General features: G+C 38.5%; 2 protein-coding genes across 3 annotated transcripts in view; one reads left to right on the top strand and one right to left on the bottom strand.

Moving 5' to 3' along the window:
* Positions 1-2,465: 2,465 nt before the first annotated feature.
* TNFRSF11B (TNF receptor superfamily member 11b) overlaps positions 2,466-21,442 on the bottom strand; it is a 28,099-nt gene continuing 9,122 nt past the window's right edge. The window contains exons 2-5 of the mRNA XM_059901182.1: positions 11,476-11,845; positions 7,450-7,641; positions 5,531-5,755; positions 2,466-3,612 (exon numbers count right to left, since the gene is read on the bottom strand). Of these exons, the coding sequence (XP_059757165.1) occupies positions 3,224-3,612; positions 5,531-5,755; positions 7,450-7,641; positions 11,476-11,845 (1,176 nt within the window). The 3' untranslated portion in view covers positions 2,466-3,223. The remainder of the gene's footprint in view (positions 3,613-5,530; positions 5,756-7,449; positions 7,642-11,475; positions 11,846-21,442) is intronic.
* The window catches only part of COLEC10 (collectin subfamily member 10), a 164,240-nt gene continuing 156,423 nt past the window's right edge, over positions 13,626-21,442 (top strand). For both annotated transcript variants that reach the window (XM_059901185.1, XM_059901186.1), the window contains exon 1: positions 13,626-13,711. The gene's annotated coding sequence lies outside the window, so the exon portion shown is untranslated. The remainder of the gene's footprint in view (positions 13,712-21,442) is intronic.

Genomic DNA, 21,442 nt, shown 5'->3' with positions numbered 1-21,442 from the left:
TGAGTGAACTGATGAAGATGATGATGATTTTTGTGACTTTCTGTTTGAATAAAAAAAAAAAAATCCCACAAGGACTCAGAGGCAAAAACTATACAAATCAATTTTCACTGCAAAGTAAAGGAGCTGTTACAGTGGAGGATTACTGGACTGAATGTCAATATTATGACATAGTATGAGTGTGTTTCATGTTTGGTAATTGCAGTCATTGTTGCTTTTGTTGTGGTCATCCATTTACAATGCTTGGTGTCAGTTTATTTATCTCTTGTAAAAATAAAATACAGTGTGTGTGTGTAAAAAAAAAAAGATGTCACTCTTCCCATCTGCAAAAAAAAAAAAAAAGACTGTGTGGTACTGGTGAAAAGATAGACTTACAGATAAATGGAACAGAATAGAGAGTCCAGAAATATACCCACAGAAATATAATCAACTGATTTTTGACAAAGACGCAAAGGCAATTAAGGAAGAAATGCTTGTCTTTTCAACCAATCCTATGGGAACAAGTGGATGACCATATGTAAAAAAAAAAAAAAAGGACTTCAATACATATCTCACATCTTATGTAAAAATTCACTCAGTTATCAAGGTTAATATCAACAGTAATTAGTCATGCTGATATCATTTGCACCGGTATGATGTGAGAAGGGCCATTACCTATGTGATACTCTTTCCCCAAATCCATAACATCATCTATTCACGAGAAAACAGACAGACTGAAATTGAGGCATATTTTACAAAATGGCTCACTAGGGGTATTTTATATTGGCTTTTCAATGATTCTATTAAGTCTAAAACTATTTCAACATTAAAAGTTTTGAAAAAGAGAAACTGACATGAATTTACGTATTATATTTCCCTTGGAGGAGAAGCTTGAGGCAGACTGAACCCAAAGGAGCAGCAGGTAAGCCAATCAAACTAACATTTGAAGGATTTATATTTGACACCATTAACTACCAAACTTTTCTTAAACTTAGCTGATGTATATGAGGCCATTTCATTTTCTGTGCACGAGAACTTTGGTGGAAGAACTGGAACTTCTGAAGGGAACGTGATGGCTGTTAGTTAACCCCTGTCCTCCTACTTAACGACTTCAGCACTTAATTTCCACAATATTTTCCACTCCCCGTATTGCAGCCTTGGGACTGATTCTCCAGGTTTGAGCCTCTTGACTTTACCTCTGCCTTTTCTTTCCCCAGATTTATGAGTTTGTGTGACATTTACCTGGATCTACCCTTCTGTCAAAGCGGCCATAATGATCTGGTTTCACAAAGGTAAGGTCGATCTGTGTTACATTCTGAATCATAGAAAAGTGAGAGAAAAGAGAAACACAGACTGTGAAAGGATGGGGTATAATGGACCCTGTTCCCAGTAATATCCCCTTCTTGGGAACTGCAGCTGATGAAGAGAGACCCTCACTAGCCATGTATTGAATATTTACACCGGTCCTCACCTAGGACAGCCAGAGTCTCTCTGCTAGGAATTTGACATTTTGAACTAAAAGATACAGAAATATAAGACTAGGAGAAAGTGTAGGAACTTCTGCCATCAAGGAACCCAGAGTTATCTTAATTCTACTGTTTCTGAGGCTTGGATACAACCTGTATTATTACCTGTAGCTGTTCTGGCAAATTACCACAAACTGGGTGGTTTAAAAGAACAGATATTAATTCTCTCATAGTCCTGGAGGGCAGATCCAAAATCAAGATATCAGTAGGGCTGTACTCGCTACAGAGGCTCTAGGGGAGAATCTGTTCCTTTCTTCCCTAGCTGATGGCTTATTGGCTGGTAGCCACGTCACTCCCAGCTGTGCCTCTGTCTGCACATCATCTTCTCTCCTGTCTTTCCCCTCTATGTGTCTCTTATAAAGACACTTGCCACTGGATTTAGGGCACACCTGGATAATCCAGGATGATTTTATTGTCTCAAGATTCTTAATTACACATACGAAGAAAGATCCTTTTTCTAAATAAAGTAACGCTCACAGGTTCTGGAGATTATGACATAAACATATTTTGGGCAGGGGGCACCACTCAACCAAATACACCATGCTTCCAATTAATTTTTTCTTATTAAGTAGTGCCAGTTTCTATTACTTGCAACCAAAAGAACTTAAGTAGTTTGGTCTCTTGATGCTAGTGGCAGTAGTTATAAGTTGTTTGTGCCATCTGTATACTAAGCTTGACTTCAGAAGTTCTCCAACTTTAGTGTAGTAAAAATTACTTTGGAACTTGTTAAAAATGCAGGTTTCTGCCCTCCTTTCCAGAGTTTCTCAATAAATTGGTCCAGGAATCTTCATTTTTAACAATTCCCAGATGGTCCTGATGATAAAAGAAAGGGAAAATTGTGAAAGCTCAGACCCATTCATGTCCCGTTCACATAAAAGCAAGAGGAAAAGCGATGAAAAATAATTTGAAAACTTTAATGATGTTGTTTATATAGTAAAAACATAAAATCTTTTAAATAAGGTACATTCAGTTTCTCAGAGCATCTAATATTCAGATAATTTATATTTCATACACTTTCCAACATTAAACAATTGACTAAATAATGCATTTTCTATAAAATGATAATTCAGTTTACACAGGTAAAAGTATATTACAAAAATACTCTACACAGGAAGAATGGCAGTACCTATTAGGAAATGTTACAAATGTTCTGTTAAAAAATATATTTTATCTCTTTCATTTGTCATAATAATAAACAGAATATATATTTTTTTCTTTCTAAAATTAAGTCTTACACAGTTTCCCTTCAGGATGGTAATATGTACAGACCTTATATCTGAATGAATATAAATAGCAAATACTATAATAGTGTTATAGATATATTAGTAAATTTTACAGAAAAAAAATGGCTTTCTAATAAAAGCCTCTAGTACAGCTGAATTCTCAAAGCTATTTAAGTTAGACATTCCCATGTTTAGTAAGGCACAATGGAGTCTAGTTTATTTCCAGTTGAATTACTGCAAGCAGTAACAAGGAAAAATATAGTCAGTAGATATTGGACCAAATCTGTTAGTTGGATAAATTATTTGGGGTTTATTAAACTTTGGGGAGAGATGTGAGTTCTTTCTCCGCACCATAGTTTCTTTTCAGGCCCTGTGGCCAAATCTAGTCCTTGGTGATGAGAAAGAAATCATTGTACCCTCCTCAAGCGCCTGAGAAACAGTTTACTCATTTATTGGATCTGGTCCATGGTGAGGAAACAGCTCAATGACCATTTCCGGTTATAAGCAGCTTATCTTTAATGATTGGACCTGGTTCCCTATCATTTCTAAAAATAGCTTCTGATATAATCTGTACATGGTGAAACTGTGAAGGAACCTGATGGTCTTCTTCAGACTCTGAGTGACAGTTTTGGGGAAGTGGTATGTCTTCAAGTGCTTTAGGGCATGCATCAGGCCCTTGCGGGTGTCTTGGTCATCATTTTTTATTCTCCAGAGGCTGAGAAGCTTCAGGATTTGATCACTTGATTTGCACGTCTTCATTGTTTTCTCAATGTCTTCTGTCGTCACTTTCTTCCCCGGCAAGCTTTCCATCAGCCTTCGAAGCTGCTCGAAGGTGAGGTTCATGTGCCCAATGTGCCTCTGCACGCTCTTTTCACAGAGTTCGATATCTGCATAAAGCAAAAGCCCAGAGACATTCACGTAATCCACCTAAAGCCACCGGAAAACTACCCTGAGGCAACAGGAGGTTCCCCAGAATTTCGTAACTTTAAGGATAACCTCCTCCTTTCCTTTTGGGGAGGACTTAAGTCATGCTAGTTATTTCTGGGAATTGAGTTAAATATTATTTTGTGTGACGCTAGGGTAATATGCCTGCCCATATTCTAGGTATCCAACACAGCTTTGTGAAAAGCCCAAATTTGGAAGATAACAGTGGGAAACTACAGACATACCGTTTTCTAAGAAAATTTGGAGAAATTAAAAGTGTAACCTTTTAGGAAAAACACAAAGTTCGCTATTTTATAATACAAACTTTCATTAACTGATACCCAATACATGTGCTATTTGAAGAATTAGGCCCTTCAAACGGTCTTTAATAAATAGCACCAGGAGATCATCAACACAAAGGAGGAGCCGTGAAAACCCAATAATATGAGGCCAAAGAACAGTAGGATACACATGGCCTGGAGAATATTTCAGTAATGAACTAGGACATAAACCTAAGAGGGAGTAAATAACGTTTCTATTGATGACATGAGTCATTTATTATCTGTGGGCCCTAAGGCAAGTCTCTTCATCTTTCTGGGCTGAAATGTCCTCATTTATAAAATAGGAAATTCGGTCCCTTCCAATTCTAACAGTCTCTGATTCTCTCCTTCCCTCTCTTTTTGCTTCAGGGCTGATTATACTTTCAAAGAATACATTTTGTTTGCCAAAAACAGAAGACAAGTTTACTCTTTGCACAAGTGAAACCATTCAACTGTTAAAACTGTTAGTCGCCTAAGATCTGTTGCCTCAGTTTCAGATGTTTGAGGCTTTAAGGTTGCGTAGGACTCCTCAGTCATTTAACTACATGTGAAGAGCAGAATGGCTTTCTCCTTGACGCTGTCTGCATTATGAAAACGCTCCCTCATTTTTTCTGCCATGTCCTCCCAATGCTAATTAAAGTCAGAACTTTTTCTACTGTGTATCCTAAAGCTTATGGTCCACACTGGATGAAACTTACTTCCTTTTCCCCTCCGATTCTCTCCCATCGTAATACACACACACACACACACACACACACACACACACACACACACACACAGAGTTTCTAAAGGATATTCTTTATAAAACTCTAAAACATGAGAGTACTTGGTTTTAACTAGCCCTTTTCTCCAAGAAGCTCAAACACTTTGCAGACCTTATCTCATCAATCCTCACGACATATGCTATTAAAATGGTAATCTTAAAATAGGCTGTGTTCAGATGCAGAGAACAAACGTATGGACACCAAGGGGGGAAAGTGGCAGGTGGTGGTGGTGGGACGAATTGGGAGATGGGGATTGACATGTATACACTAATATGTATAAAATAGATAAATAAGTAAATAAATTTTAAAAAATAAAAATAAAATATAATAGGCTGTGTTGTGAGGATTAATGAGAGGATACCTGTAAGACACTTAGAGGCTCTCTGGAGAGAATTACCACATAAATACAACATAGTTTCTTGGTAGAAATGCAAAGTAAGATCTAAAGTGGTTAAAGAACTTCTAGATAGTCCAGAAGGGATGCTCCTGAAACTGCTAAGGGGATCCAGAGTCAGATTTCCTGAGGTCTAGTCCCGCATTTGAAATGTATTATCTCTCCCTTTAGAGAGACACTTGAAAAAGAAATTGGGGAGTAGAGGAGGTGAGAATAAAGCCTCACATGACTGCTCTAGGAATAGCGTATCCACTATCACTTGATGAATACGTTTTCAGTCCAACAATCATTCCCAAAGGGAAACATCATCCACACAACTAAACAGGTACATAGTCTTGTTTCTGTTGTATGATAAACAGGTGTTCTGATTTCTGATCGAGTTGTTTATTTCAGGTTACCATACCTTGGATGATCTTCTTGACCATATCTTGGTCTTTGTTTTGATGCTTCCATAACTTCAGCAGCTGGAAAGTCTGTTCTCGTGAGCTGTGTCGTCGTTTTATCCTCTCTATGCTCTCTGCATTCACTTTGGTGCCAGGCAAATTGTCTACCAGGACACTGAGCCAGTTCGGGGTAAGCTTTGTGGGAACAGCAAACCTAAAGAATGCCTCCTCACACAGGGTCATGTCTAAAGGAAGGTGGGAAAACCAAGAAGATTTACTCAATAATTGGATTCTTGGACGTCCAAGGGACAAAAATAATAATAATAATAATAGTAATAATAAAAACCAACACAGTTGAGTTTTCCAGGATATTGCATGCTAAAATGAGAAGTTTGAATAAAATCAATCTTCTGTTGCCTGGTCTTAGTGGCAGATCACCAGTCCAACTGGGTTTATGTCCTTTTTAATGTTCTTTTAGGGCATTTTGTGGGGGGAGAGTTTAACAAACATCTAATAAGAATGTATTATTGCTATAAATAAATTACAGCAAAAATTCTATATATATAGCATAATGTGTATATATATGTTAATATATACATTAACATATTTTAATATAACTATGAAATATTTTGTTAAAGGTTTAGCTGGTGTCTACAGGTTACTTCAAGATCAATGTCAAATCACTGTCTTTAAGGGAGCTTGAAAAGTAATCTGAAATAGTGTATTATTTTCTGCACACACACAGACACATAGTTTACCTTTGGGAACAAGGATGGATACCGATGTATAAGCGTACATTAAGTGGGAAAATAATCAATCACAAAAACATGTCATTTAGAAAAGAAGTGCAATGGCCTGAGTGTCTGGGTAGGGTTGGTATATCCCAGGGATTAATAGTTTGATTTTGGATTCATTAGGTCTGGGTTTGAATCCTGACTCTGCCATTCAAGTTCATACATTAACTTGAACAAACTTTACAGTATTTTTATAAAGATTAAAGCCCATATAGCAAAAATGTCTGGCATATAGTAAGTGCTCAAAGAATGATAGAAATAAAATTATAAATGAATTAAAGAGAATGTTAGAGGTCACCCTTCTTACTATCCCTTCCCTCGTTCCATTATTTAATAAGAAAGCAGAAAAGCTGAATGACTTATCTAAGATTTTTACAACACAGTGAAAGAATGTTGAAACTGGGTTTGAATCTTCAATCTCCCAACCCACATTCCTATGTTTTATATACTTCTATGTTGCACAAAAAGATGTTTGGGGAGAGTCAAGCTGATTAAATGCTAAAAGGTCAATCCTCCTTGGTGTGATGAGTCCTTGGTAGAAGGTCTGAGGTTAGTGTGGTGGTAGGAGTGGCAAGGTGAGGACAGCAACCTGATTAGTGCCATCACCAACATGAGGTACATTCAGGTAACTTGAGCTTGAAGCTACTGACCTTTCCTGAATAAAGAGTTTAAGACAAGTACAGGAACTTAGAACTTCCATGCAACAGATGCAGTAATACCACAGGTAACAAAGCCAGTATTGCATTTCTAATTTGTCATCTATGTATGTCACTATGCTTCTTTGTTGCCAATTTATACTTTGGTTAATAATACAGGTATTCTTAAAAGTGATAAAAATGCATAGCTTAAAAAATTCTGCAATTTGGACTCTGATCATCGAGCCTTAAACAAAATCTTTACACCACCCCGTTCTCCGTGGGTAACATTTGATTCAAGTGTGAAAGCCAGGGTTTGGAGCATGATTGTGAGAAGATGGGAACTTTTTGAAAGATTTTGAGTTGTGGCTTTAGCGATGATGCACAGGGAATAGCCTTAGTTGGTTAAAATTCAAGAAAGGGAAAATATAAGTTTGACTAAGAAGGGCCGGAGGGTCTTGTATTCAACTCAGAGGTGGTACAAAGACTGATATTTTGAAACATAATTACCTATTCCACATTTGTGAGTCGATTCACTGTTTCCAGAACATATATTGTCATGCGTTGCATTTCCTTTCTGGGTTAGAAGGAGCCCAAATGCACTGCAATTTGTGTGCTTTCTACAGGGTGCTTTAGATGACGTCTCATTGGAGAAGAACCCATCTGGACATCTTTTGCAAACTGTATTTCGCTCTGGGGTTCCTACAGAAAATACCAAGCCATTTAGCACATTCTTCTCAAATACTTTCGCAGCAGATACCATCTTAACAGAGTTTGGATAAGATTTTTCACTTGGTTTTTACTGCTACTATTATATTGCACAGAACTTGAGGCATTTTCATTTTTCACTTCATTAGACAGAACAAAACTTCTAGAGTTAGACCCTTAGGCAGTCTCCCCTACTTGTAATACAAACACAAATGTGTTTTGTTGTTACCTACAAGCACAAAATTGGGGAGGAAAGAAAAAAAGGGTATGATGTTCAATTAGTCCTGCCTGTGCTAAACTGTCAGTAAGATCTTTTCGTCAACCATATTCTCCACACAATTATTCCTGGGAAATCATGAAGATAACTGCTCTGTAACTGCTGTAATATCATTCTTTGAAATCAGTACCCATGGAATGCCGCATCGTTAAATTCCAATCAGTTCCTACTGAAGTTCCTTCTTTCCTGAATCCTAATTTTGAAGCAACTCATAAGTAGGCTAACCTTGAGAAGTAAAAATTTACAACATTATAATAAACTTTTGAAGGTGGCAATAAAGTTGACCGTAGACTCAAAAGCGTAAGCCTGCAGTTACATAGTAAATGGAAGATGATATACCATTTGCTTAAACTGTTGAGTCTGAAAAGAGCACAGTCGTTAAAATTCAGGGAAGGGTGACTGTAAGGGCATTTTATTTCATGGTGGAAAGATACTTGATAAATTTGGGGAAATCATTGGCAGGAAAACTTGAACCAGTCAACAACTAAAGATGCTATTAAAAATAAATATCTTCAAACCCTTGACTCTATGCCTGTGTAGATCATACATTGCAGTGTACTTGCATATGAAAATACCTCCATCTAGTGTAAGCTAGTTGAACAGATTTAGACTTTAATATTCAAATGTAGCTTTTACAGGCCAATTCTGGCTGACGCAAGATACCAAATACTAAAGGGACAAATGAAAGCTACAGAAAGTTAATAAATTTCATTTATTAAAATTTTCAACCTCCCATCTCATTGTATCCTTTACCAAAACCAGAAAAAAAGAGCACAGTGGATCGGTTTTAGTTTCAACTCTGGCTTCTTTCTTTTCTAAAGGGATTGATGATGCATTGACCAATAAAAATGACAGACGGTTGGCAGAAAAAAAAGAGAAGGGGGAACCATGCATGAAACCTTCACATGTTAAATGCCATTTCCAGGGTTGCAGTGACATGATCTTAGGAACCACCTTAAAAAGAAGTCTATTTTTTTAAGTACTTTCTTGCTACACTCCTCTCCTTAAATGGGATCCAACTTGATACCAAATTCTACAGTATCGTAAGCAGAAGTATTTGGACAGAGATTCCATGGTATTCTTTCATTGCTAATATGCTGGGGATAAATGGTCTTGGACATCTGGATCCAAGTCTCCCTTTGCCAACTTCACAAAGAAGAATCTTGTCATTCTTCACATACATGTTGATGGCTTGGGTGTTCTCATGTGTCCCAATGAGAAAGTCATAGGTACAAGACATTCTTTCAGGTAATTTAGCCTTTAAAGTTCTTTACCAGGAGGAATCCAGGAATTATAGAAGGAAAGTTTCTTAATGTATTTGGAGGCTTTATGTAATGACCTTTCTGAAAACGACTCCCCTCTTCTATGATTGATACAACTTCTTATAAAAAGATGTATCCATCTAAGTAAATGATTTTGCCTTATTAATATCAACAGAAACATACAAAGTACAATCTGGCAGGCAAAATGTGAAATAGAATGGCAAGAGGAGTTCTGCTTTTCAGTGGAGAATTCACCATGCTAGCCATAAGCAATTACATAAGAATTACAGGACTAACAGGATGAAGGACAGTTGATCCTTGAACAATGGTGGGTTAGGAGCACCAACAGTCTGCACAGTCGAAAATCCCATTATAACTTTATAGTCAGCCCGCTGTAGTCGGGGTTCTGCACTCACAGATTCAAGCAACTGGGATCGTGTCGTACTGTAGTATTTACTATTGAAAAAAAATGTGCATACAAGTGGACCTGCGTAGTTCAAACCCATGTTTTCAAGGGTCAGCTGTAAAATATGGAGAGGAGAAGACAATCTGGCTTCAAAACAACAACAACAAAGAAGGATTATTAAATACTTTTTAGAATAACACTACAGAATCTTGCCTTGTCTTTGGACTGGAAACCTCGTATTTTCCATGAGGAACTCCTTTGTAGGTTTCTAGGGAGGGAGCAGTGAGTAAATGAATAAATGTGTACCTTTGTACTAAGTCTTCTGGCTGCCTGCTTACTTCGTTCTACAAACAAATTTTCATGCTTATGTGAGAAAAATCCTTACTACTTCCATTATTTTTCAAAACTTTCCAGTTTCCAAGCTGCATAGCCCCTGCTTAATTAATTTTCCTACATATATAAATTACTGAATTGAATTAAATGGATCTGTTTCTGTTGGTTGGGCTTCCCCCTCTACATCTTGGCTTAGCTTTTGAGTCCCAAAGTATCATCCAATAAAAGCTAAGAAGTGTCACCAATTTCTTCCTCAGATACTCATACTAGAGCCATTTTAAGGAATTGTCATGCAATTTGCACCTTCTGTGATTAACTTTATAAAATTCACAACTTAGGAAACTTAGTAGTTCAATTTTTGAATATGTTTCCTTTGTAGGCCTTTAAACCTAAAATGTTTATAATAATTTAGACTCTATATTACAACTTCTGAAAGTCAAAATAGTTACGAATAATTAGCATCCTCAAAACCAATGACTGTCAACCAGGGGTGATTTTGCCATCCAGGGGACATTTGGCAACGTCTGGGACATTTTTGGTTGTCACAACTGGGGGAAGAGTGCTATTAGCATCTAGTGGCTCAAGACCAGGAATACTGCTAAACACTCTACAATGTACCAGACAGCTGCCCACAAAAAGAATTATCCAGCCCCCAAACGTTAGTAGAGCTGAGGCTGAGAAACACTGCTTCAGACTGTGTAATTGGAATCTGTACCTATTACTGCTTCCTCCAGAAAAGTAAGTGAACACTCTTAATTTTCCCAGGCCAGGAGAGCATGCAGACTATACCGAAGCTTCGTGAATGTAGCAAAAAACAAAAAAAAAGTGGGTTGCAACTTTAAAAAATTCAGTGCACACTGGCCTTAACCTATGCTATGCAAAATGCAAAAAGAGAAAGTACTTTGTTTGTAGACAAGTACTTACTCTTGGCTTGACAGTCTGCTTTGTCTAAGATAAAGAATAAGCTCATTGAAGAGATGCTGCTACCATCTTTATCCTCCCAGACACTCAACTGCCATGCCAAAGGAAGAACTAGCTTCATTTTTAATAATGAACTGCATTTCCCCTAGCCATTCTCATTTCTTACATAATTAATTATAACTACCCATTGTTAGCATGCCAGAGCCTCATTAATATCAGCATAATTACTCTCTTGGTATCAATTAACATTTTTGATGTTCGTCAGAAAGCACTGCAGTTTGCAGCTGTCCATGCTGAAGTGAAACACAGAGGTACAGCTCAGCTATATACAGTGCAACTCAGAGTGTGTCCCTTTAAGAAAGAGCAATCAATCATGCATCTCATTAGAGAGTGATTTGCTGCATTTGAGATTTGTAACTAAATTGCCCCTTAGTGGCAAAGTGTTCCTCTGAGGAATGGTTCTTTGGCAGCCATCCAGACACATAGTACATACCTAGCAGGTTCCATTACCTTTGCAATTTGCTGTCCTGCAATGTCACCAGGACAAACGTGTTCCCTTAACCTTTCCCTACCACCTGACTTTGTATGATGCTAATGAATTTGGCCACATGTTGGAAGCGGATGCATACCAGTGTGTAGCACTCCAAATCCAGAGGGACAGCTCCTATGTTTCAAGCAGAACTCCAGCTCCAGGTAGCGCCCCTCCTCGCATTCGCACACGCGGTTATGGGTGCGATTGCACTCCTGCTTGACGTACTGCAGTTCCTTGCACACTGGGCTGCAGTACAGACACTCGTCGCTGGTGTGCCAGCTGTCTGTGTAGTAGTGGTCAGGACAAGGGGCACACAGGGTCTTCCGCCTTGCTGTGCAGTGCTGTTTTAGGGAGGTGCCAGGAGGACATTTATCACACATCAGCTGATGAGAGGTTTCGGGGTCATAATGAAGGTACTTTGGAGGAAAGGTTTCCTGGGTGGTCCATTTAATGGAGATGTCCAGGAACTAGAAGGAGAAAGGGAAATCGTGGCATGTTAGCATGGAAATGGGGTGGTCCTTCTGTGCAAAAGCATCATTAACCTCAAAGAGTCCTTTAATACCTGAAGCCTCATGCCCTTCCTGCCTACTGAGCTACAACCACAGAAAGTGAGTTCAGAAGCCATAATCCTTGCCTCTAAGTAGCTTAATCTCAAAGACCACGATGGCAATAGCAGTAAAACATATTAAGTAAATCTAGCTCATAGATGGCTGGAGTGGAAAGCTCATCAGAACAGAAATGATTACACTTAGATGCACTGCTAAATAACCCATGTGCCCTGATTGACACTTTACCTCCCTGGGCTTCAGGCTTATCGCTAGATTAGTGAGTTGGGTGAACTAGTGGTTCTCAGAACAGCTATACCAGAATCACCTAGACACCTTGATAACATGTAGATTCCTGAGATTTATATCCCTAAACATTCTGGTTCCACAGATGTGAAGTTGGGGCTGGGGATTTAAAAATCTACTGCTGTGATTCCCATGTGTGGAGCCCATACGCAATAAATATAATTTATTCACTTGACGATAGTTATGTCCCAGGCTCTGTTCTGGGCAATTGGGATACAGTAGTGAATAAAATAGTCAATAAACTCTGTCTTATGGAGTTTACCATCCAACTGGGGGAGTAAGAAAATAAATAACAAATTACACATAAATTATACATGAGAAAATAAGTGTTGTAAAAAATGATCAGGTAAAAAAGATTGGAAATATGGAGGGGAAGGTGGAGAGATTACAAACTTTAAATGGGGTGGTCACAGTAGCATATTTAGGACGAGATGATATTTTTCTTTTAGTTTTCCCGCTCTAAGATGTAATGATTCCAAACATGGTAAAGTAAACAGTTGGTGATTACAGTCATTCCGATCATTCATTCACTCATGCAACAGATATGTACTGCATGCCTACCAGAAATATACCAGAAATATGCTGGTGAGTAAGATACGATCTTGGGACTTCCCTGGAGGCGCAGTGGTTAAGAATCCGCCTGCCAACGCAGGGGACATGGGTCCGATCCCTGGTCTGGGAAGATCCCACGTGCCACGGAGCAATTAAGCCCGTGCGCCACAACTACTGAGCCTGTGCTCTAGAGCCCGTGAGCCACAACTACTGAGCCCACGCGCCCCAACTACTGAAGCCCGCGGGCCTAGAGCCCGTGCTCCACAACAAGAGAAGCCACTGCAATGAGAAGCCCGCACACCGCAACGAAGATCCAATACAGCCAAAAAAAAAAGAGAAAAAAGATGATCTTTGTCTCTGTGCAGCTGGTAATCTACTGGAAAATTCTTAGAATTTTAAGGCATATTTCCTCCATAACATCATATGGTGCAGTCTTGAATCTCATAGGTGAATGATGTCTAGAAAATTAAATGACCACCTCTCTTAAGGTTAATTGGCAAAAACTTCAGGGAGCAGGCAGGGTTTCAGAAGTTTCCATCCATAATGGCCGAAGAGCTGTGTGCATAGGAGAAAGAAGATTTTGCAGGCAAGAGTGCTGCTTGGGAAAGCAGCTCCAAATGAGTATTCTATCTTGTAGTCTAGATCTCAGAAGGTCTTCAAGGGAACACTGAAGTAGTTCTTCACACTAATTAGAAGAAAAAGTGTTGTTTGTGTGTAGGGGTGGTTTGTTTGGGTTTTATTGTTTGTTTTTGGTACAGGGATCAACACTGACTGTTTTCAGGCTTTGGAAAGGTGGCAGGCCAAACACAATAATTTTTTCCAAACTCTCTTCTTTGCAGAACTCAGGAAATCTCACAGAAACCCATTGACCTGGAAGAAGTGTGCCAAGCAAGGGAAACAGCACTCCCTTTTGAAAGAGGAATAACAAAGGTAAAGAAAGGCCTTTTTCATAAGCATTTGGGCATTTTAATAAGTAATTCTATTCACTTCTTATTGGGACATGACAAGGGTCAGGGATGTCTGGACCTAATATGAGCTGATAAACCAGATTGAAAGAATAAAATATCTCACGTAGGGCCATGGACTTTTTAACTGAGAGGAATTTTCAGAGTGCTGTGATGTAAGGGACTCCTAACCAGCAAAAAGTAGAATACAGTGCAAAACCGCGGCTGCTTAGGTGGTATTTTCAGGATGCTCTCATGACCCGAGGGTTTTGGGGAAAAGTATGTTCTTGAATTTCCCTGGGGTTTTCTATTGGCTCAGATAAACTGGGTCAACATTAGGAGAGAGAAGTGGACCAGTAACGAGTGCAAGCTCTGGTTTGGTATGGATTTTTCGGAAATAGATGGAAACTGTTCATTCAGCACATATCTATTGAGCATCTACTGTGTACCAGGCATTGCGGAAGATCTTAGCATATGGTGGCACACAAAACAAAGATGCTCTTCAAACTGCTCACAGTCTAGTGAGGAGGCAGAGAACATAGAAGTAAAGGAATAAATAACTACAAATAACGATCAATGTTTTGAAGGAAATGAAGCAAGATGAACTGACTTTGTTGCTTCTTGGTCATTCGAATCATATTATGCTATATTTTTCAAGGCCCCTGTGTGGGTTTGGCTCCAATATTTCTAAAATATTCAACACTAGGGAATGAAGTTTTCCTGATGCAACTCGCAAAGACACAGGAAAGCAATGAAAAATGCTTTTTTTCTCTTGATGTTCACTTTCAGTTTCCTGAAAAGCCACTTTTGAGGGTTCTGTTCCTTCAAGAAGCTCAGCTCAGAGGTGCATAGGGACGCCTTTGTCTTGCTTGCTGCTGCTGAGTGAGCCCCATCCTGGTAGGGCTAGCACTCCTGAGACTTACCCCCGCCTGACTTCCCATCACCCCCCCTTTCTCACACCAACATGGCTCATTTACTCATCGGCTGACCCTTTTCTCTCTCACCAAGAAGTGATGAGGGTGAGATGGGAAAACCGCACAGATGGTGCTTGTGTTGCTCACTACAAGCAACCACACAAATGCAAGACCTGCCCAAGAACACTGATGCCATTTGTATTTTTCTAGGCAGTTGGACATGACACTGTTGGTTTCCTGAAACCATGCTTAGGAAATTAGTTGCCATCTCTTCAAAATACAGGGAAGCTTAGGTGAAACGAATCCACAGAGAAAAAACAAATAAATCAGGTTGACTTAAGGATTAGAGAGCAATTATAACGGTGAAGGTCATTTCTCCTCGGCTACCGCATGGAATGATCGTATATATTTTTTAAAACTCGGAAAGCCGTAAGGAACTGCAGACTTGTTTTCAGCAAGTTCCATTGGGCCTCTGTGTTTTATTTGAAAATTTTCCACTTTGGTAAAAAGACAGAACTCTGTGTGGCCAAAATTGGATACTGAGTCTCCCTATCTGGTTAGCCCCAATTCCTGCACCGAATTTCTGGAACCAGTTACTGGACAGAGGATGGGCAAAATTAATAAAGCTCTTCATCTCAGTCCTCTCTCTCACTTTCTACTGCCTTTCCTAGAAAAGCAATGAAGAAGAAGCCAAAGGAGGACAGAGCCTCTTAACACTGGCTCTATCTCCTTTGCCAGCTGATAATATTTGAAGTCTAAGAAGAGTTCAAAAATAAATTTTTCTGTGAAGTGCATAACATAACCACTGATGAATATCTGCAAAAGCTAGGACACGTACATAGGTGTCTCTGCAGAAGCATAAAGTGCTGTCTGTAAAAGAGGCCAGTCTGTTTTGGGTTATGCTTGATTTTTAGAGAAAAATTAAATGGTATTTTCTCTCCATTTTTTCTTTCTTCCTCTCCCCATTCCCTATCCGTCCATCCTCTGGTGTAGACCCCTAATCCTTGAAGGGAATCCAAAAGTCCTCTAATCTAGTGTTTCCCACCAGTCCAGGAATCCTTCCTGAAGCCCCCCATGTCTCTTTTCTTGAAAGGACAGTTCAGGCTCCATCTATAGTAGCTTTGTCCCTCTCCTCACATTCCATTTTTCTTTTATGTTGGACTGTGTTAAAGAATGTTCTCTTTCAAACCCAACCATCTTTCCTCATCTATCAAATATTAGCAGGTGATGGTCGTGGGTGAAGGTGATGGGTGGGCTGAATTAGTTGTTCTCTGAAGCATTTTCTGGCTCTACCATTTTTCTTTCTATCACTGTAATATTGACAGAGTTTAAGTAGCCAATGAACTTGGAAACAAATGTTTTGCTCTAACCCCTCCTCCTACTTCTTGTTCCACTCTTTTATTTGTAAAACCCCTTTTGACAATATTTTGCTTTACTGTGCTTTGATTTACTGCGCTTCACAGCACAATATATGCGTTTTTTACAACTGAACGTTTGTGGCAACCCTGTGTTGAACGTCCATTGGCGCCATTTTCCCAACAGCGTTTGCTCACTTTGTGTCTCTGTGTCACATTTGGGTAATGCTTGCAATGTTTCAAACTTTTTCATTATCATTCTCTTTGCTGTGGTGATCCGTGATCAGTGATCTTTTTCTTTTTCCCCTGGCCGTGCCACGTGGCATGTGAGATCGTAGTTCCCCAACCAGGGATGGAACTCGTGCCGCTGCAGTGTAAGCACAGAGCCTTAACCACTGGACCGCCAGGGGCTTCCCTGTGATCAGTGATCTTTAATGTTATTATTGCAAAAAGATTACGACCTACTGAAGGCTCAGATGACAGCATTTTTTGACAATAAAGTACTTTTCAATTAGGGTATATACATTGTTTTGTAGACATAATGCCTTTGCACACTTAATAGGCTACAGTATAGTGTAAACATAACTTTTATATGCACTGGGAAACCAGAAGATTCATGTGATGTGCTTTATTGTGGTATTCCTTTGATTGTGGTGGTCTGGAATCGAACCCACAATATCTCCAAGGTACGCCTATACTGCAGAACTCTCTTATCAACCTCCAGTTCTCAGATTCACCCATGCCTTCCATTCCTCTGTAAAACCAAGGGCTGCCCCAGCACGCTGAATTCTTAGCCATGCCTTCTCCTTTAGCATTCCAACTCCCATTTGCTCTCTTAAAAAAAAGTCAGTTGTATGTTTGCTGCTGACTCTGTTGATGCTCATTGTATGTATGTGTCTATATATGCTGTAGTTGTAACTATAGTTAGGAGACTCAAATATTATGTAAACCAGTAAACACGGGCGTGAAAAAATTATTTTTCTATGAAAAGTAAATTGAATGCTTGGGGGATGACTTGATAAAGATGAGGCATGGAAAAACAAAACAACAACAACAAAACCCTACCATAGAATTTGAGGTAGCTGAGACAACTGCAAAAACAAAATGGGGAAAACATCCAGAAGGATTATATGATCAATTTATTTCAAAAATGTCTTTAAGTTCCAAAACTGAAATGGATGGACAATACATTTTAGATGAGGGTTTTGTAAGAAAGACAGCGTGGGACTCCAGGTAGCCAACAGAGATTCTAAGAAAGGCCTTGACTGTATCTCAAAATACAGGTGAATGAATGTTTATTTAAATGTTTTAAGTCAAAATAAAATATTTAAGATATAGGTATGTAATTTTTATTATTAAATGCTTTAACTGATCTTTCAATTAATCACATAACTCTTAGTCCCAAACAGAAAATTTCTAACAAAAATTCCCCATATTTAGGAGTCATATGGTAGTGGAAAGAAAAATGGGCAATATGAAGGTAGAATTCTGTTTTGTCTATTCCATTCTAACAAACACACATTAAATCTCTGTGCCAGGCGGTGAACTAAAAAATAATCTTTATAACACATTGGTTGGTACCTACTTTATGATGTTTTACCATTATCATCATTAGGTCTCCACAAGCTACAAAATGAGTCTTAGAATGACCAACCATCCCAGGTCACAGTTAATTAGTAGAGGCAGAATTAAAACCCAGAGCACGTGCCATAGAATACTCTTGTTTGGCCAAATCCTTTGACATTTACTAAATGCTCTAACTTATGCTGTAGCCTTCATGCATAGTCCAAAAGTAAGCCCTAAAATGCTAACTTTTCATTCAGATTCGAGAGCATAGTGTTAGGAGATCACGAAAGTGAGAAGATCAACCAAAGCCTTCCCAAAGTCTAGATGAACTGATGATGATTTTTCTTTCTTTGTGCTAAGACTAGCTCTTGTCCAAAGTTACTGAGATGGAAATTTCTTAGATGACAAGTGATTTCACTACAGCAGGCTACCAGTATGTGCTTCTCCTTAAAGGACACAAGAACACACTTCCTCCAGCAAATTTATTTTTGCATGATGCAATACAGCCAGTCGCATACCACTGGGCTTGCTCTCTCTGGTATGCAGAACCATGAGTGACCCAGTGGGTTTCCGTTTATGGAAAATTCATTAAAAGGAGCCCACACAAAGCTTGAAATAACTACTTGGTTTGGGAGTTCCTTTTGTGATCCCTCGTCATGATCTTTGCCGCAGAAAACTATTTGAGGACTATCCAGAGTTAGCTAAACTTCTGGTCAGTTTGGAAACCATAGTATTTTACAGTTCATCTTAGCCAAGAAAGGAAACATTCAGGATATATATCATGGTGAGTTTCCTAAAGATCTCTTGTAGTATAAACTATAAAGCTTATTTTTTTTAAAAAAAAAACCTCTTTTCCTATGAAGGTTAGTTTACTTGACTTTCTATAGTCTTATAGTGTAGTAACTTCTTTCCTATTTCCTCCATTCCTTAAATAATTTATCTATTCATTCATTCAGTGAACACTTATTGAAACAATTACTATGCTCTGGAAATATTGTTAAGCAATGGGGTTGAATAAGTTAATGTTCCTGTTTGCTAGAACATTCATCCAAAAGCCTAGGCTGATGTAAAAGACTCATAAATCACTGCAAAACAATTGGAGGTAAAACAGAGGAAAAAGAGGATCAAGAAAAGGCTCAGTAGAGAAACAGGTCAGAAATGAGGAGACGCTGACATTAGACAGTGGTAAGGAGGAGAGGAAGGGATAGGTATGATATATTAGCTGATTGCATGGGGAGGGAGGTACTAGAAAGAGCAAACAGAGAACATGCCCATGAATTCTGACTACTAGATATGTGCTGTTGCCGTTAATTACCAACAGCAGGAGGAGGAAACAGTTATGGAGGAAGACAAGGAATTTAGTTTTGGATCTTCCAACTATGAGACTCAAGTGATGATGTCGAGTAGACACTTAACTACATGTACTGGGTATTCAGGATAGAAACGCAGCTGAAGACACAGATTTCAGGGTCATGAACACATGAATGGCTCTAGAAACAGAGAATAGGATGGCATTACCCAAGGATATTGTACATAAGCAAAAAAAGATTAAAATGTTAACCTTTGGAACCTACAAACATTTGCAAGATGGGATGAAAAAGAGGAGGGAAAAAAAAGTAGGGATATCACAGAAAGTTTCAAGAAGAATGCTAAATGGATAATGTATAATAATATCTAAAAAGCATACAGCTGTTAGATCCATTAGATTGATGTGAATTAACAGGAGCACTTTTAGCTGGAAACCTGCATACCAGGGTTCCAAGCTCAGTTCGACCACCAGCCTAATAACCGTTGGCCATTATCTTACCTCTAAAATGAGAATAATCCTTATTTTATCTATCCCTATACAATTGTTTTAAAATTAGTAAAGGGACACAAATAAACTTGGTAAAGAATAAGATTCCAGACAAGAATGAGTCATTATTACATATGCTACTTACATAAGAGGTGGGAAATGGGGGACATTTTGAATCAGACTCATTTTAGGAGACACTTTGAAGTTTCTTGTTGAGTAGGGAGTAACACACCTAAAATATGCCATAAGTCGATTATCTATCCTATTCTTAATCATCTCCAGGAAAAGCATCTCTGACTTGTTTTTAAAATCAGTTTCAGTATCTTCCCAACTTGTATCACTTGCTTGGTCTAAGTAAAATATTTCAAGGCAGTTCCACAGATTTGCTTAGAGGGCTCAGATAGAAAAGGATTTGTTTCCATACACCTTAAATGCTTAGCATGGTGCTTATACATAGCAAGTATTCAATATATCTATTTTAATTTTATTCAATTCAGTAGATATTGAGTACCTACTATGTGTCATTAGGATTACTGGTGATTCTACAGACACAGATAACACAGATATCCTCCATGTAAAGGATAAATTTTCAAGGACAAGCACAAAATCTGCAGTTTTCTCGTCTGTAAAATGAGAGTGATGACAGAATTTGCTTAAAGGAAGATTTTTTTTAAGCATCTTTCATTTTGCTTGGCATTTTGCATGTACTGTTCCATTTATATTTAGCTTCTATTTTAAAGGTAAATGTGTAAAAAAGCGGGTAGCTTATTTGAGAGGTTTATCTCCTGCTGCCAGTTCCCCACCTGAGGGTCTACCACTGCTTAATAATTTCCACAATAGCCAGGATTAGGTCTCTAGGTAAGGATGTAGAGCAAATGCGTTAAATCTGTTCATCTACTAGGAACTGATTTGCTGCCAACAGCTTTTGCTAGGTAAACAGGAGAAAGGAAACACAAGCAATTATGATTTATTAGATGAATCACTGGGCCAAATTTTACATTCTTTCGCTTCCCTTGGGGCTGAAGAACTGTCTCCAGGTAAAACTTAACTTTAAATGCGTTTTTTTTGGTTCCCTTCAAGAAGTTTCCTTTAGTTGTTTGGAGGCTTTTTAAATTAATTAGCAGTACCTTGTTTATGTTTGGAATCAACCAGAATTGTCAGAACAGATTTGCTTAGGAGGCTTGTGCTGCTTCAGAGGAGTTTTACAGATAATTAACATTTGATAGATTAACAAATAAATGAGATACTCCCTAAGACAAAAGAACTTGTAATGCAGGTAAACACTTCAAACTTCCCGAGGGAGATGTGTAGAAATCTCCCACATTTTGGATCTCAGATCTTAATATTTCTTCTCTTGGACTTCTATTAATCACCAGATTTGAGATATAGCATCAATTCTGAAAATTTCAACTCAACAGCAGGGCTGGTTGCAATTTTCCTTATAATTATGTCCATTCAGACCCACTTGACAAGCACAAGGGTGATATCACTAGTTCAGTTTTCTGGCTACAGTCCCTGGCATTTTGAGCTCAGAATGGGCAATACATTTCAGTATGTTGATATTTTTGAACATCAATTTTTAAATTCCATTTTATATCTACCTTTCCTCAAAGATAATACATTGCTCACATCATCCTATGAGTCAGTCTGGTTGCTAATGATCTAGATGGAAGCCCAATCAATATATGGTCAAGGGCAGCTGGTGAGAGAAAGTTAGAAAAAAACAGCCATGGTGGTTATGAAATGGAATAGAAACTAGAAATGGAAATGGAATAAAACAGGATGTGATTTAAACATGTAGACATTTATCTTGTGCCTACAACATGCAAAACATCAAACTGGAAGCCCTGGGTGATATGCTGAATAATAATAACATAGTATATTATAACATCATTACATAGTAGGCTCTATACTGAGCCCTTTCTTCACATGCTATTGTCATCCATCCCCTCCAACCACCTCTGAGGTGATAGTATTAACCCCATTTTATAGATGAAGAAACAGTCTCAGAGAAGTTGAGTGACTTGTCAAAAGTCACAGAGCTAGTACACATCTGAGCTGGGATTCAAATCCAATCTTGTCTGAAC

This window comes from Balaenoptera ricei, chromosome 17 (genome assembly GCF_028023285.1).
Source record: "Balaenoptera ricei isolate mBalRic1 chromosome 17, mBalRic1.hap2, whole genome shotgun sequence".
NCBI classification, from domain to species: domain Eukaryota; kingdom Metazoa; phylum Chordata; class Mammalia; order Artiodactyla; family Balaenopteridae; genus Balaenoptera; species Balaenoptera ricei.
Note: the sequence above shows the minus strand (reverse complement) of the source record. Positions and strands in the feature narration are given on the sequence as shown.